The 16301-nt window shown below is 42.4% G+C and overlaps 1 protein-coding gene across 1 annotated transcript in view; it reads left to right on the top strand.

Moving 5' to 3' along the window:
- LOC126457927 (venom carboxylesterase-6-like) overlaps positions 1-16301 on the top strand; it is a 186493-nt gene that overhangs the window by 136127 nt on the left and 34065 nt on the right. Inside the window, exon 9 of the mRNA XM_050094623.1 lies at positions 187-313. Within this exon, the coding sequence (XP_049950580.1) occupies positions 187-313 (127 nt within the window). The remainder of the gene's footprint in view (positions 1-186; positions 314-16301) is intronic.

The raw sequence follows: 16301 nt of genomic DNA, 5'->3' as shown, positions 1-16301 counted from the left end.
ATGACCAAATATATATAATTTTGCAGAACAGTAGAAAAGGTTTCTTTGTTTAATATTATTATTATGTTCTGCCAAGTACCAGTGGAACATTCAGCTAATGTTCAAATATTACAGTTTTAATTTTAAACATTATACCATTATTCCTGACACAAATATGAAAAAATACAAAATATTTTGTTTCGTTAGGTGCGACTCATGGAGATGAACTGAATTACCTGTTCAGTAAGTCTTCAAATGGCAGAGATATTCAAGCAAAAGATCAGAAGATTATATCAGAAATGACCTGCATGTGGACCAATTTTGCAAAAACAGGGTAAATATTTCATCTGTAAAATTATTTAACATAGTAGTATAAATTAGTAATTATCAGTATTTTGTTAGTGCATGCTGAAGCTGGTGTGATAAGAACTAATTATGCTGTCTGTGAAATAGTGTGACAGAAATGTAGATCACATGTTAAGTGTCAATCATATTAATGAAACATAACTTTTGTGTAGCTCAATCTGGCATTTTAGATGTTACAAGACATGCCCATATCCCATTATGCTTGTTTGTGATGTTCTGATATCTGTTGTGTCTACAAAGTCAGATTATCTGTCTAGGTACTGGACACCATTTCCTAAGTGCAATGGGGGACACATTTGAATTTCATTTGAAAAATTATGTGAATACACTGTAATGTGGTGATAAGAAGAACCAAATGAAACTTACGATTCAGTCAGTTGTTGAAAACCGTTCTATTCATTTGGTTGCAGTTTTACCTATTGGTTGAATTAGCCATTCATTCTTTTGAGTGAAGAGAGGCTGTTGAGCAACCAAATGAAAACAGTTGACACCGTCTGGTGCATTCAGCTCTGAGCAGAATCCTTAAATCATTTTGACATTGTTAAATCAGAAGGCAGTTGTTGACTGCACTCTGCTGTCACATGCCATCACTGTTCTGATATTTGCTTTTTATTGAATACCAATAAGTGGCTTTTATTTCAGTTTTTCATTCATCTGTGTTTGAATAGGCATTTTCTTAAAAATGAATTTTGTGTCTCGAGCAGAGGGTTGAAATGGTCAGTGGTGTGGTAATGGAAGAAATCATATGACTGGCTAAAAACTGATCCTCAAGATAAATTGAATGTGATGTACAGTTTCTGCAAGGGATGATTCATATAATGAAACAATATTACTTAAATAAATTCAAAGAAAATTACTAAATGGTGACAAACATCTCTCACCAAAAAAAAAAAAAAAAAAAAATTCTCACCAATAAAAGGCAGAACTGTTGAAAAAACAAAGCGTTAAGTCACCAAACTGTTACAATAATTGTATATTATATGCTTCTGTTTATATCACCTCAGAATTTGCTGATATATAATTTTCAGTGATGGGTGCAAACCAGCAGGAAGAGAGAGACAGAACTTCAAAAAATTTATTTATTTAAATACAAATTTATAATGTAGCACCAGTTATCAACCTTTTACAACAACCAAACTCCAGGTTTAATGTCAGAAGTACAAAAAATTTGTTCTTAAGTAATTAAATACATGAATTTTGAAAAATACTTCATTTTTAGAAATACACTCTTTGTTCACTCCTCCTTCAAATAAGATACATTATTTGTCTCTAAGAATGTTGTCAACTCTAGTCTTGATTCATGTCTAACTGAGACGAATAAAAAGTGTGTAAATGAAGTTACTCAAACCTGTAGACTGAGTGAAAGCATTCTTGTAATTTATGTGGGCACAGAGAATAGTATTCATTTAGATATTTTATTCAAGTGAAAAAAGAAAAGGACAGTTGGCTGACCAATCAGGTGCGAAAATGGTTCCTTGTGCCAGCACTACCCTAATGACTTTATTAATGGATTGAGTTAATGAGAATTCATGAGGCACCACTTATTTTCTATGTGACGATGCAGCAGAAGAACACGGAGCCACATGAAACTGGGGTCACTTAGGGACATTAATATTGTAAAAGAGAATCGTCCTTTATGTTGTGGGTGCTCTAACAATAACCATGTTTACATAAGTATTAATAGGGCTGGGTTCTGCCTATTTTTGCAAATTATAAATTCCTTGCTGTATACTTTTATCACTCAAAAATGTTTTGACACAAATTGGCTTAACACGTTGTTGAAACCTGAAAATTTGTGGGTGAAAATTGGCTTTAAACATACTTTTTATCTATTGCAACATTTTACATTAACTAGTACCTGAGAAGACTGTTGTAGACCTTATTAACATGCTGAAGAGCTTGTCATGTGCAAAAACATGATCGTGTTGTGAAGATAGTAGAAATGAATGAAAGTATTATGTACATACCAGTATTTCATGAGCACGTACAGTTTTTTCCATGTTGTTGTCATAATAAATACATTCCTCCTACTTAGTCTGGAGTCTCTCTCTCTCTTCTTTCTCTGTGCGCATGCGTGTCCATGTTCATGTCTGTGTGTGTTTTTTTTTTTACTTTTTCTTGATAATTCTTTCGATCTGTTGAACAATGGGCCAAAGCCATTGCACAGTCTAGTGTAATACAAGGTGTACTACTTTGCTTCCACCGTTTTTTTTCTCAACATCTGAGGCTTTAATGAAACAATTTGGTTACACATATATCTTTCGAAGTATTTTCCACCGCTGACCACTACTTTCTCCCATCTTTTGGGCAGTCTACAAATCCCATGTCGAAAAAATTGTTCATATTTTGAAGCGATCCACGAATCGATCCAATTTGTGACTTCTTCATGAGATCGGAAGTGTTGGTCAGCCAGGCCATGCGCCATTGATCTAAACAGGTGACAGTCAGAGGGAGCAATGTCTGGAGAATACAGAGGGTAGGGTAGGATTTCCCATTTTAACGTTTCCAAATATGTTTTGACCACTTTTGCAACGTGGGGTCGAGCGTTGTCATGCTGCAAAATCACTTTATCGTGCTTCTCGCTGTATTGTGGCCATTTGTCTTTTAATGCTCTGCTCAAGCACATTAATTACATTTGATAATGAGCACCTGTGATTGCTTCACTTGGTTTTAACACCTTATAGCACATGACGCCAAGCTGGTTCCACCAAATGAAGAGTGTGATATCGGAGCCGTGAATATTCAGTTTGCCCGTCGATGTGGAAGCAAGGCCGGAATATCTCCATGATTTTTTGCCTTTAGGGTTATTGTAATGAACCCATTTTTCATCCCCGGTCACAATGTGATGCAGAAATCCCTTCCATTTTTGCCTCTGAAGCAACTGTTCACAAACACACAAACGCTGTTCAATGTCTCTTGGATTCAGCTCACATGGGACCCAAGTTCCTTCTTTTTGAATCATTCTCATAGCCTTGAGATGTTTTGAAATGGCTTGCTGTGTCACTCCCACTAATCGTGCCAATTGTTCTTGAGTTTGGCATGAGTCTTCACGGCAATATCTCCAATTCTGCGTTTTCGAAAACATTCTCTCTTCCACCACTATGACAGTCTACGATGTTAAAATCACCATTCTTGAAGTGTTGAAACCACTCACAACATGTTCTTTCACTGATGAAACCAGTCACAACACGTTCTTACACTAATATTATCCTTACCACACGTACTTGAGAGCATTCAATGAGACTCAACCGCTGTTTTCTTCATATTGAAACAAAACAGTAACACCTCCCATAAATGATGAGAATTAGGCTCATAAACTAATGTTTTCATTCAAGAACAACTTTATGATGCAGAAACAAATCGACTAATGTTTGAATGAGGTTATGTTCACCGAGGTCCAAGCTAACTGCCTGACGTCTGCGATCTGCTTCTTTCAACCGCTACTTACCGTTGTCGCCACCTATTGGCAAATGGTGGGAGCAAAGTTGTACACATTGTACATTTTCATTTTGCCATTGCCCTCAATATTTTAAAATTTTCTGCTACAGTTAAGTTTTTGGTATGGCCTGTGGCTACGTTTAATTATTTTGAAATCTGTTAGTTTTTAGTTGCAGTGGGTACCCAGAGGGATTTAAATTAGGAAATGAAATACTAAAAGCAGCAGATGAGTTTCATTATTTAGCAAAATAGGTGATAACATACAAAGTAGAGTTACTGTAAATTGAAGACTGGCAATAGCAAGGAAAGCATTCCTGAAAAAGAGAAAATGTTAACATTGAATATAAATTTAAATTTTAGCAAGTCTTTTTTGAAGGTATTTGCCTGTAGTGTAGCCATGTATGAAGTAAAACATGGACAACAAACATTTAAAACAAGAATAGCATAGACTCTTTTGAAATTTTATGTCCCAGGAGAGTGCTGATGATTATATGGTTAGATCAGATAACTGATAAGGAGATACTGAATCATACTGGAAAGAAATAAAATTAATGGAACAACTTGACTAAAAGATGAGATTGGTTGAAAGGCACATCCTGAGTCATGAAGGAATCAACACTTTGATAATGGTGGGACTTGTGAAGGGTAAAAACTGTAGAGGGAGACTAAGGGTTGACAGTAATAAGCAGGTTAAATTGATGTAGGATGCAGTAGTTATGGAAAAATGAAGAGGCCTGCACAGAATAGACTAACACAAAGAGCCTGCATCAGACCAGTCTCCAGGCTGAAGTTTTCTTGTGTATTGCGAAATCGTATGTTGCTTTTTCTTTATTCTGTGAGTCCAAAGATTGAGTTTCTTGTCTATTTCCACCTCTGTTGTGAACTGAATTTTAAGAGGTAGACTTTATTTCTTCATGTAACTATTTTGCAGTGAGGTGACAAAAGTCATGGGATACCTCCTTTTACTCAGAGTAGAGCGACAACTTGACATGACATGGACTCAACAAGTCGTCAGAAGTCCCTTGCAGAAATACTGGGCCAAGCTGTCTCTACAGCCATCCATAAAACGTGCACGGACTGACACCTCGATTATGTGCCACAATAGTTTAATGGGATTGTTGCTGGGAAATCTGGGTGGCCAGATAATTTGCTCAAATTGTCCAGAATATTCTTCAAACCAATCACGAACAATTGTGGGATGGTGACATGGTATTTATCATACATAAGAATTCCATCATTGTTTGGATACATTAAGTCCACAAATGGCTGCAAATGGTTTCCAAGTAGCGAACATAACCTTTTTCAGTCAATGATAGGTTCAATTTGACAAGAGGACCCAGTCCATTCCATGTAAACACAGCCCACACTATTATGGGGCTACCCCTAGCCTACACAGTGCCTTGTTGACAACTTCAGTCCATGGCTTTGTGGGGTCTGCACCACACTCAAACCATACCATCAGCTCTTACCAACTGAAAACATGACTCATCTGGCCGGGCCATGGTTTCCTAGCCCTTTATGGTTCAACTGATAAAGTCATGAGCCCAGGAAAGGCACTGCATGCGATGTTGTGCCATTAGCAAAGGCACTTGCTTCAGTCATCTGCTGCCACAGCCCATTAACGCCAGATTTTTCTGCGCTGTCCTATTGGATACATTCGTTGTACATGCTACATTAACTTCTGTGGTTATTTCATGCAGTGTTGCTTGTCTGTTAGCTCTGAGTGCTCTATGCAAACGCCGCTGCTCTTGGTTGTTAGGTGAAGACCGTCAGTGTCAGGTAATGCCTGAAATTTGGTATTCTCGACACACTTTTGAGACTGTGGATTCTTGGAATATTGAACTCCCTAACAATTTCTGAAATGGAATGTCGTATGCATATAGCCCCAATTATTATTCCATTTTCAAAGTCTGTTAATTCCCATGCTGTGGCTATAATCATGTCAGACACCCTCTCAAGTGAATCACCTGAGTACAAATGACAACTCCACCAATGCACTGCCCTTTTATACCTCATGTATGTGATACTACTGCCTTCTGTATATGTGTATATCATATCTCATGAATTTTGTCACCTCAGTGTATATGCTGTGTGCGACTGGTGCCTGATGACCCAGCACAGCTGCCACACAGCATTGCCCTGTGGATTGCCAACCTGCCAACACCTGCAGATGAACTTCACTGTGACAGCCATTGCAGTAACAAGGGCGCCACGATCACAAGACATGGCTGGAACTATCTTGCATCCGTGAAGCCATGTGATGTCAGCTGCTTTTTGGTATCCATTTACTGGATCGCCGTTATAGGACCACCGCTTGCAGCTCTCTGTCCATATGATTCTATATTTGACGCTTGGTCTGAATATGAGTCTGACGCCAAGTCTGATTCTGAATAAATGATGAGTATCTGATATAGTGCTACAGGACCAAAACAGCGCCAGTGCAACCACTGATTCTGACCACAACTGATTCTGACTCTGCAGAGTAATCTATGGTGACAGACTGTGTACTTTCTCTTGCATCTTTGTAGAACTGTATTCAGTGAGTGACACTTCTTTAATAGATCAGGACAATTTCTTATGTTCCACCCATTGAGAATCTGTTTTACAACATTTATGTCTGCTTGTTTGCCTTTTTAATAGAAATAAATTCTTTTCTCCATGTACCAACCCACAACAAGATACTTTAATTGGCCATGAGGGTAAACTTTTATGGCTCCTGTGTCATCGGAACTTTGTTCCAGTATCTGTGCTTAATCAGGTACACTCTGCATTTGTGTGCTTCCACACATATTCGACCAACATTCTTCTAGTCCCTTTTAGCATGCTCTGCTCTTTTCCCATGGTTTCTTCTGTGCCAGAACTCTCACTTCTGCAACGTGTCCAGTTGTGAGGCCAGTAGTTGCCTTGTTTGAACTTGGAAACCACTCATTTGTTTCAGTGCTTATTGGGGGTGACACCATCACATACTGCAGCCAGGGAACACGGCTTCTGCTTCATGCACTATCTTCCCAGTGGTTACCACCACCACCACCACCACCACCACCACCACCTCAGGTACCCTTGGCACCCATGCATTCCATGGTCGTCCTTGCTCCTTCTGCTGCACCCATGGCTCATTCTTCTTGTGTTTCTGTAGCTCAGAGCGTGTCTTCTCCTGATGTATTGTCTGTCGCTCCATCTTGGTGAGGCATTGCTCAGCACTGCACCCTCTTTGTCACCGCCCGTGGTCATCGTTCCTCTTGGCCCTCTCCGGTGGCCTCGTGGACCTTTCTGGTGGCCTTGCGGATTTCTCTGCAACTCCTGTGTATCACTCATAGAATTTTCACTGAAGGTGTCTTGCCACCTTTGGCAGCCTTGGGTGACCTTCTCAGTGACATCTGTGCAAGTCTTTTGTTTTTCCAGGTCTCCTTTTGGACTGCCTTCAGCTGCACCTTGCAGCCTCATGCCGAGTCCCTCCTGTCGACTGCCCCAGTGCTGCGAGCACTCTCGCCACTGGCCCCAGTGTCACTCTGTGTGCCTATTGCTGGCCCGTCATGCACACACATGGCCTCCTCACCATCCCCCTTCCTACCTGTTGCCTGTGTTCTACGCATGTTCTCAGCTCCTTGCTTCCTCACTCATACATCTGCTTTCTCTCATCTGCAGGGTTTTCTTCCCACCAGACACCATAGTGGTGCATTGAGTGTCTTCAGCTTGTGGCCGCTCTGCTCCATTTAGCCATAATTTTTGCACCAATGTCTTTTCTTCACTGGCATCGTGTTCTCCAGTCCACTTCTCCCAGCCAGCCACACATTCTCCTCCAGGAGTGCCATGCCACTGGCTATTGCCTCTGCCACAGCCACTGCCACTGCCACTGCATTGACATGGCTTCACCACCTACCTATGAAAGGAAGAGGCATGCTGTGTCCTTGGCCACTACTTCCATTTGCATATTGAGATGGCTTCATCATCTCCTTCTGAAGGGAACAGGAGAAAGCTGTGTATGGCTGGTGCCTGATGACTCAGCACACACACCACAAAGCATTGCCGTCTACATTGCCATTCCGCCAGACTCCTGCAGCTGAATTTCACTGTGACAATCACAGCAATGAGGACGGTATGATCAGCAGACCGTCAGCACTGTCTCTCATCCTCAAAACTTCATGACACCAGCCATTTCCTGGTATCCATATGCCAGGCAGCCTTTATAGGACCACCATCTGCAGCTCTGTGGTAGTCTATCTGGTCTGATAATGAGTCTGATTCTGAGTAAATGATAAGTCTCTGATACAGTGCTATAGGACCAAGATAACGACTGTGCAACCACTGATTGTGGCAGGGACCAATTCCAAGTTCGCAAAGTAACCTATGGTGACAGACTGTGTACTTTCTCTTGCACCTTTGTAGAGCTGCATTCATGCCACAAACAATTCTTATCACATATTTTTGAACCAAGGAAACTTTAGCTTCACTTTATGAGTTATCCCAAAAAAATAATCCACTGTGACATTATGGAATGGAGGTATGCACAATGTACCAACTTTCATATTTTTATATCACTTGCATTGAAAACAGAAATTTACTTACATGCTTCAGCAATTGTATGGCATGCTCCTACCAACTGAAGTTAATAGCAAGCTGTAATTCCAAGAATTTAACACTGTCAACTTCTTCTGTATGTCTGTCAATTTTACACATGTACTGGTGGGAAGCCTATTACAAATTCTAAATTGCATTTAGTGTGTGTGGTTTTTTTTTTTTTTTTTTTTTTTTTTTTTTTTTTTTTTTTTTTTTTCAAAGTTTGGTGACAAAGAGTTGGCTAGGAACCATTTATTAATGTCTTTGAAAATTTCAGTAACCAATCTTTTTATGACTGTAATCAATTTACTATTTACTGCAATATTTGTATCCTCTGCAAACAAAACAAACTTGGCATCCGGTTATTTTACTGATGAAAGGTCATTGATATAAACAAGACAAAGTGAGAGTCCTAGAATGGAACCATGTAAAACACCAAATCTAATTAGCCTCCAGTTGGATGATGCCTGATAGCTTAAGACATGTCTCTTTCTTAATGACACCCTTTGTTTTCTGTCAAAAGACATCACATTTGAACCATTCTGCAGCATTTCCTGTTCCACCATAATATTCTAATTTCACCGCTTCCTACAAGCTCAGCATCTGATGATGAGGTCGAGAATCTGGTATCTGCTGAAGACCTGGATGTCACCGGACCCTCGGACGCAATGGATGTCACTCGCGTGGGTACTGAACCGGTGGCATCAAGTGACCCAGTGGCATAATCTGCCTCCCCAGCCCCTTCACGCCTTTCTCAGCCATGGACAATGTCATCCTCCAGTGGAACTGCGGCGGTTTCTTCCACCATCTTGCTGAGCTCCGACAACTTCTCAGTCTTCACCCTTTCTTCTTCGTTGCTCTTCAAGAAACTTGGTTTCCAGTGATGTGAACCCCCGCCCTCCATGGCTATCGGGGTTATTGTAAGAACTGGACAGCTTATGAAAGGGTATCTGGTGGCGTCTGCATCTGTCCTTCACTCTCTTCACAGCGAGTCTGTCCCTCTACAAACACCTTTAGAGGCTGTCGCTGTTCAGGTGTGGATGCCACAGGCTGTTACTGTCTACAGTCTCTATCTTCCACCAGATGGTGATGTCCTGCAGCATGTCCTGACTGCGCTGATAGCCCAATTGCCACCACCTTTCCTGTTACTGGGCGACTTCAACGCCCATAACCCTCTGTGGAGTGGGTCAGTGGCAACAGGTCGAGGCACCACCATTGAGCAGGTATTGGCACAGCTCGACCTTTTCATTTTAAATTATGGTGCCTTCACATATTTCAGTGTGGCGCGTGATACGTACTCCACCATCGACCTTTTGATCTGCAGCCCTAGCCTCTTACCGTCTGTCCAATGGACTGTGCATGATGACCTGTGTGGTAGTGACCACTTTCTGTCACTGCCACAGCATCACTCTTCTGGCCGCTCTTGCAGATGGGCTATGAATAAGGCTGACTGGTACTTGTTCTCCTCCATTGCCGCTATTGAGCCCCTTTCTAATGATGCCATTGATGCGGTGGTTCCCTCGGTCATCACCGGCATCGTTACTGCCACAGAATCTGCCATTCCCTGTTCTTCTGGGTCCCCTCGGCGGAGGACTGTGCCTTGGTGGTTGCCTGCGATCGCCAAGGCTATTAAAGATCGCAGGCGGGCACTCGAGCGTTACAAGCAGCATCCCTCATTAGAAAACCTCATCGCCTTTAAACGGCTCCGTGTGCGGGCCCGCCGCATCATTCGGCAGCACAAGCAGGAGTGCTGGAAACGGTATGTCTCCACCAGGGCCTCCATATCTCTCCATCGCAGGTTTGGGCCAAGATTAGGCACCTCTATGGCTATCGGACCCCTGTCAGCATCCCTGCGCTGTCACTGAACGGAGCAGTTTGTACTGACTCTGACATAATTACAAACTGCTTAGCAGACCATTTTGCTCTCAGTTCTGCTTCTGTGAATTACCCACTGGCCTTCTGTTCCATTAAAGAGTGGTTGGAATGTTGGAGCCTTTCATTTCACACCCGCCATCCTGAATCCTACAATGTTCCATTCAGTGAGTGGGAATTCCACAGTGCCCTAGCCGCTTGCCCTAATACAGCTCCAGGCCAGATCGCATCCACTGTCAGATGCTGAAACACCTCTCAGTGGACTGCCAGCGACGCCTCCTCGACCTTTACAACCGTATCTGGGTTGAAGGTGAGTTTGCGTCACAATGGCGAGAAAGCATTGTTATCCCCATTTTGAAATCTGGCAAGAACCCATTGGAGGTGGACAGCTACCGCCCCATTAGCGTCACCAACGTTCTTTGCAAGTTGCTTGAACGCATGGTGAGCCGGTGGTTGAATTGGGTACTCGAGTCTCGGGGCCTTCTGGCTCCATCTCAGGGTGGGTTTCGTAAGGGCCGCTGTGCCGCCGACAATCTGGTAAGCCTGGAGTCAGCCATCCGTACGGCCTTTGCCCGCTGTCTTTTTTGACATGCGGAAGGCATACAATATGACATGGCACCATCACATCCTTTCTACGCTTCATGGTTGAGGTCTTCGGGGTCCGCCGCTGATTTTCCTACGAAATTTTCTGTCGCATCGTACCTTCCGCGTGCAAGTCACGGCCTCCCATAGTTCCTCCCGAGTTCAGGAGAATGGGGTACCACAGGGATCTGTCTTAAGTGTCTGCCTGTTTTTAATTACAATTAACGGGCTCGCTGCGGCAGTGGGAACGTCTGTCTCAGCTTCCTTGTATGCTGATGACTTTTACCTCTACTATAGCTCCATTGGCATTGCAGCTGCTGAACGTCAGCTGCAGGGCGCTATCCGCAAGGCACAGTCTTGGGCTGTAGCGCATGGCTTCCAGTTTTCAGCTGCCAAGACCTGCATAATGCATTTCTGCCGGCGATGCGCTGTTCACCCTGAGCCGTGGCTTTATCTCGCCAGCGAACTTCTTGCTGTGGTGGAGACACATCGGTATCTGGGTGTGGTTTTTGATGCCCGGTTGACTTGGCTCCCACATATTCAGCAGCTTAAACAGGTGTGTTGGTGGCATCTTAATGCTCTGCGATGCTTGAGCCACACCAGCTGGGGTGCCGAACGATCTACCCTCTTACGGCTCTACCAGGCGTTAATCCAGTCCCATCCGGATTTTGTGAGCCTGGCTTATGGTTCAGCATCCCCTTCTGTCTTGTGGGTGCTGGACCCAATCCTTCACAGCGGGATATGACTTCCCACTGGTGCTTTCCGGACCAGCCCTGTGAACAACATACTTGTAGAGGCAGGTGTCCCTCCATTGCAGTTACGTCGCCAATGTTTACTGGCCACTTATCCAACGTTTACTGGCTGCTTATGCTGCACATGTTTGTAGCTTGCCCGGGCATCCTAATTATCGTCTCCTGTTCCCTCAGTCAGTCGTCCATCTCCCAGAACATCGGCCCTGGTCAGGTTGTACAATCGTGGTCCGTGTGAGAGAGCTTCTCTCCAGGCTTGGGGTTTTCCCTCTTGAACCTCCTTTTCGGGCCCCCCTGCATACACCCCCGTGGTGTGTGCCCCGCCCTTGCCTTCGGCTCGAATTGGCACAGGGTCTGAAGGACTCAGTCCCTCTGGAGATCTTCCGCCACCGCTTTCTTTCCATCCTTGCCATGTATGAGGGCTCTGGCGTTGTTTACACTGACGGTTCGATGGTTGCTGGTCGTGTCGGTTATGCTCTCACTCTAGGGGACCATTACGAACAACTCTCATTGCCAGCTGGCTGCAGCATTTTCACTGCTGAGCTGGTCACCATCTTTCGTATATCTGCTCCTGCTCAGGTGAGTCCTTCGTTATCTGTAGCGACTCCCTGAGCAGTTTACGAGCTATCGAGCAGTGTTTCCCTTGCTCTCGTCTGATGATGGCTATCCAGGAGTCCCTCCATACTCTTGCCCGATGCGGAGCCGCTCTGTGATCCTTGTGTGGACCCCTGGTCATGTTGGCATCCCAGGCAATGAACATGTTGACCGCCTGGCCAAACAGGCCACCAGTGAACCAACTCTGGACATTGGCCTCCCGGAAACTGATTTGCGAGCAGTCTTATGCCGCAAAGTTTTCTCGCTTTGGGACACTGACTGGCACGATCTGACCACACCTAATAAACTCTGTGCTGTCAAGGAGACGACGGCTGTGTGGCGGTCATCCATGCGAGCCATTCGCATGTCCCTTGTCGGATCCGCATCGGACATACCCTGCTGATGCATAGATATTTACTGAGCTGTGAGGACCCGCCTCTCTGTCGCTGCAGGGCAGCTTTGACGGTGGTGCACATATTGTTGGCCTGTCCGCTTTCAGCTGTGCTCAGGCAGACATTTGCGCTGCCTGATACACTCCCTGCCCTTTTAACAGATGACACTGCCATGGCAGGCTTAATCTTGCATTTTATTCAGGCAGGGTTTTTTTATCATTTACTCTGAGTGTTTGTCATTTTTTTGTTATGAGTCTGGCCTTTGGCCTACGATTTTAGACTCGGTTATTTTTTAGTGTGTTTCTAGGTGGTTGGCTTTTCCTTTTTTGTCTCTATGGTTGGCCAACCACTGTCACATTCTGTGTGATTTTAATTCCTTTTGTCTGGTCTCAGTTTGCGTCTTTCTTGTCCTATGTCGTCTGTTGTCATGTCCATTGTTCGTTTTTCTTCTTTGTGGGTGTTTTTAAGCTTTGGAAAAAGGGACCGATGACCGTAGCAGTCTGGTCCCTTTATTTATTTATTTATTTATTTATTGTTCCATGGGACCAAATTAAGGAGAAGTCTCCATGGTCATGGAACGATTCAATACATGAAATTATAACATGATAGTAGAAACAGATAAAATGAAATACAAGAAACGTATTCAGGTGACAATTCGTAAGTTTAAATAAAGAAAATCAACAATGTATCACTGGAATTTGCTTAATTTTTCAGCTCTTCCAGGAGCTCCTCGACAGAATAGAAGGAGTGAGCCATGAGGAAACTCTTCAGTTTAAACTTAAAAGCGTTTGGGCTACTGCTAAGATTTTTTAGTTCTTGTGGTAGCTTATTGAAAATGGATGCAGCAGAATAGTGCACTCCTTTCTGCACAAGAGTCAAGGAAGTGCATTCCACATGCAGATTTGATTTCTGCCTAGTATTAACTGAGTGAAGGCTGCTAACTCTTGGGAATAAGCTAATATTGCTAACGACAAACGACATTAAAGAAAATATATACTGTGAGGGCAATGTCAGAATTCCCAGACTATTGAATAGGGGTCGACAAGAGGTTCTCGAACTTACACCACATATAGCTCGAACAGCCCGTTTTTGAGCCAAAAATACCCTTTTTGAATCAGAAGAATTACCCCAAAAAATAATACCATATGACAAAGCGTATGAAAATATGCGAAGTAGACTACTTCTCGTGTTGAACTGTCACTTATTTCAGATACTGTTCTAATGATAAATAAAGCAGCATTTAGTTTCTGAACAAGATCCTGAGCATGGGATTTCCACAACAGCTTACTATCTATCCGAACACCTAGGAAATTGAACTGTTCCGTCTCGCTTATGATATGCCCATTCTGTCTGATCAAAATATCAGTTCTTGTTGAATTGTGAGTTAGAAACTGTAAAAACTACATCTTACTGTGATTTAGCATCAAATTATTTTCCACAAGCCACAAACTTATTTCATGAACTACATTATTTGATAATGTTTCAATATTTCACACAAGATCCTTCACTACCAAGCTGGTGTCATCAGCAAACAGAAATATTTTTGAATCACCTGTAATACTAGAAGGCATATCATTTACATAAATAAGAAACAGCAGCGGCCCCAGCACCGACCCTTGGGGAACGCCCCACTTAACAGTGCCCCATTGGGACTGAACATCACTACCAGTCTCAATATTGCGGAGAATTACCTTCTGCTTTCTGTTCTTAAAGAAGAGGCGAACCAATTGTAAGCTACTCCCCTTACTCCATAATGGTCCAACTTCTGCAGTAATATCTTGAGGTCAACACAGTCAAAAGCCTTCATTAAATCAAAGAAAACACCTAGCATTTGCAACCTTTTATTTAATCCGTCCAAAACCTCACAGAGAAAAGAGAATATAGCATTTTCAGTTATGAAACAATTTCTAAAACCAAACTGTACAGTTGACAGCAAATTATGTGAATTTAAATGCTCCAGTAATCTTGTATATACAACCTTCTCGATAACTTTAACAAACACCGATGGCATAGAAATAGGTCTATAACCGTCAGCATTATCCCTGTCTCCCTTTTTATAAAGTGGCTTCACTATGGAGTACTTTAATCAGTCAGGAAACTGACCACTCCTAAAGGAAAAGTTACAGATATGGCTAAGTACTGGGCTAACATACATAGAACAGTACTTCAGTATTCTGATAGATACCCTGTCATATCCATGAGAGTTCTTGGTCTTTAGTGATTTAATTATTAACTCAATCTCCCTCTTGTCAGTATCGTGGAGGAGCACTTTTTTCTACGAGCGCTATATGATTCCCTTTTGGGACTAGGCTTCTATTTAGTTCACCTGCTATATTCAGAAAGTGATTATTAAATACCGTACATATATGCAACTTATCAGTAACACGGTCATTTCCACTACGCACTGATTCTATATCCTCAACCTGTTTCTGCAGACCAGCCACTTCCTTTACGACTGACCATAAGGTTTTAATTTTATCCTAAGACTTAGCTATTCTATCTGCATACCATATACTTTTTGCCTTCCTAATAACTTTTTTAAGCACCTTACAATACTGTTTGTAAAAGGCTGCTGCATTTAGATTTTGACTGTTTCTAACGTTTTGATATAATTGCCACTTTGTTATAACAGGATATTCTTATCCCTCTAGTCAGCCACCCAGGCTGCCTGTTTGTGCTAGTACCCTGTTTTGAACGTTCTAACAGGAAGCAACGTTCAAAGAGCATGAAAAAAGTCTTGAGGAAAGCATTATTTATCGTCTACTGTATCAGCACTACAAACATTTTGCCGCTCTTGTTCCTTGATAAGGTTTACAAAGGTCTCTACAGCAACTGAATCAGCTTTCCTAAAAAGTTGATAACTATATTTAACATGTGTTGCAGCACAAAAATCTTTTAGAGTTAAAACTTGTGCATCATGATCTGAAAGGCCATTCACTTTTTTGCTAACAGAATGCCCTTCTAGTAATGAGGAATGAACAAAAATGTTGTCTATGGTTGTTCTACTGTTCCCTTGCACTCTTGTTGGAAAGAATACGGTTTGCATAAGATTATATGAATTAAGGAGGTCTACCAGCACCCTTTTCCTTGCACAATCACTTATACAATTAATATTGAAGTCACCGCATATAATTAACTTTTTGTATTTCCTATAAAGTGAACCAAGAACCTCCGCTAGCTTTAGCAAAAATGTTGTGAAACCGGAGTCTGGGGATCTATAAATAACAACAGTTAGAAGTTTAACTCCACTAAATTTAACCACACCTGCACAACATTCAAACACCTTTTCAGTGCAGTACTTTGAAACATCAATTGACTCAAATGGGATACTGTTTTTCACATACATGGCTACTCCCCCACACCACAAAGAGCTCCTAGAAAAGCTGCCAGCCAACCTGTATCCTGGTAAAGGAAGCCTCTGAATTATCTCCTTATTTAAGAAGTGTTCAGATATACCAATAATTTCAGAGTCAACATCTATAAGCAATTCACTAACTTTATCTCTAATACCTTGTATATTTTGATGAAATATACTAATTCCCTCATTACTCGGATACCTAAGCTTTGTTGAAAGTGGTTTCTTTGTTAGAGAGACTTCCGTTAAGCAGGAATACCTATCAGCTGACTTCAGTCTAAAAAAGGTGCAGCTCTAACACCCACTAGTACAGGAATTTTCCCATGAGTGATCCCACCACCCCCACCTATGCTGTCACCTATAAGCTTTGCCAACCTCCCCTTTCCATACCTGTTGAGGTGCAGGCCATGTCCAGTG

This window comes from Schistocerca serialis, chromosome 2 (genome assembly GCF_023864345.2).
Source record: "Schistocerca serialis cubense isolate TAMUIC-IGC-003099 chromosome 2, iqSchSeri2.2, whole genome shotgun sequence".
Lineage (NCBI taxonomy): Eukaryota > Metazoa > Arthropoda > Insecta > Orthoptera > Acrididae > Schistocerca > Schistocerca serialis.
This window is presented reverse-complemented; position numbering and strand designations above follow the sequence as displayed.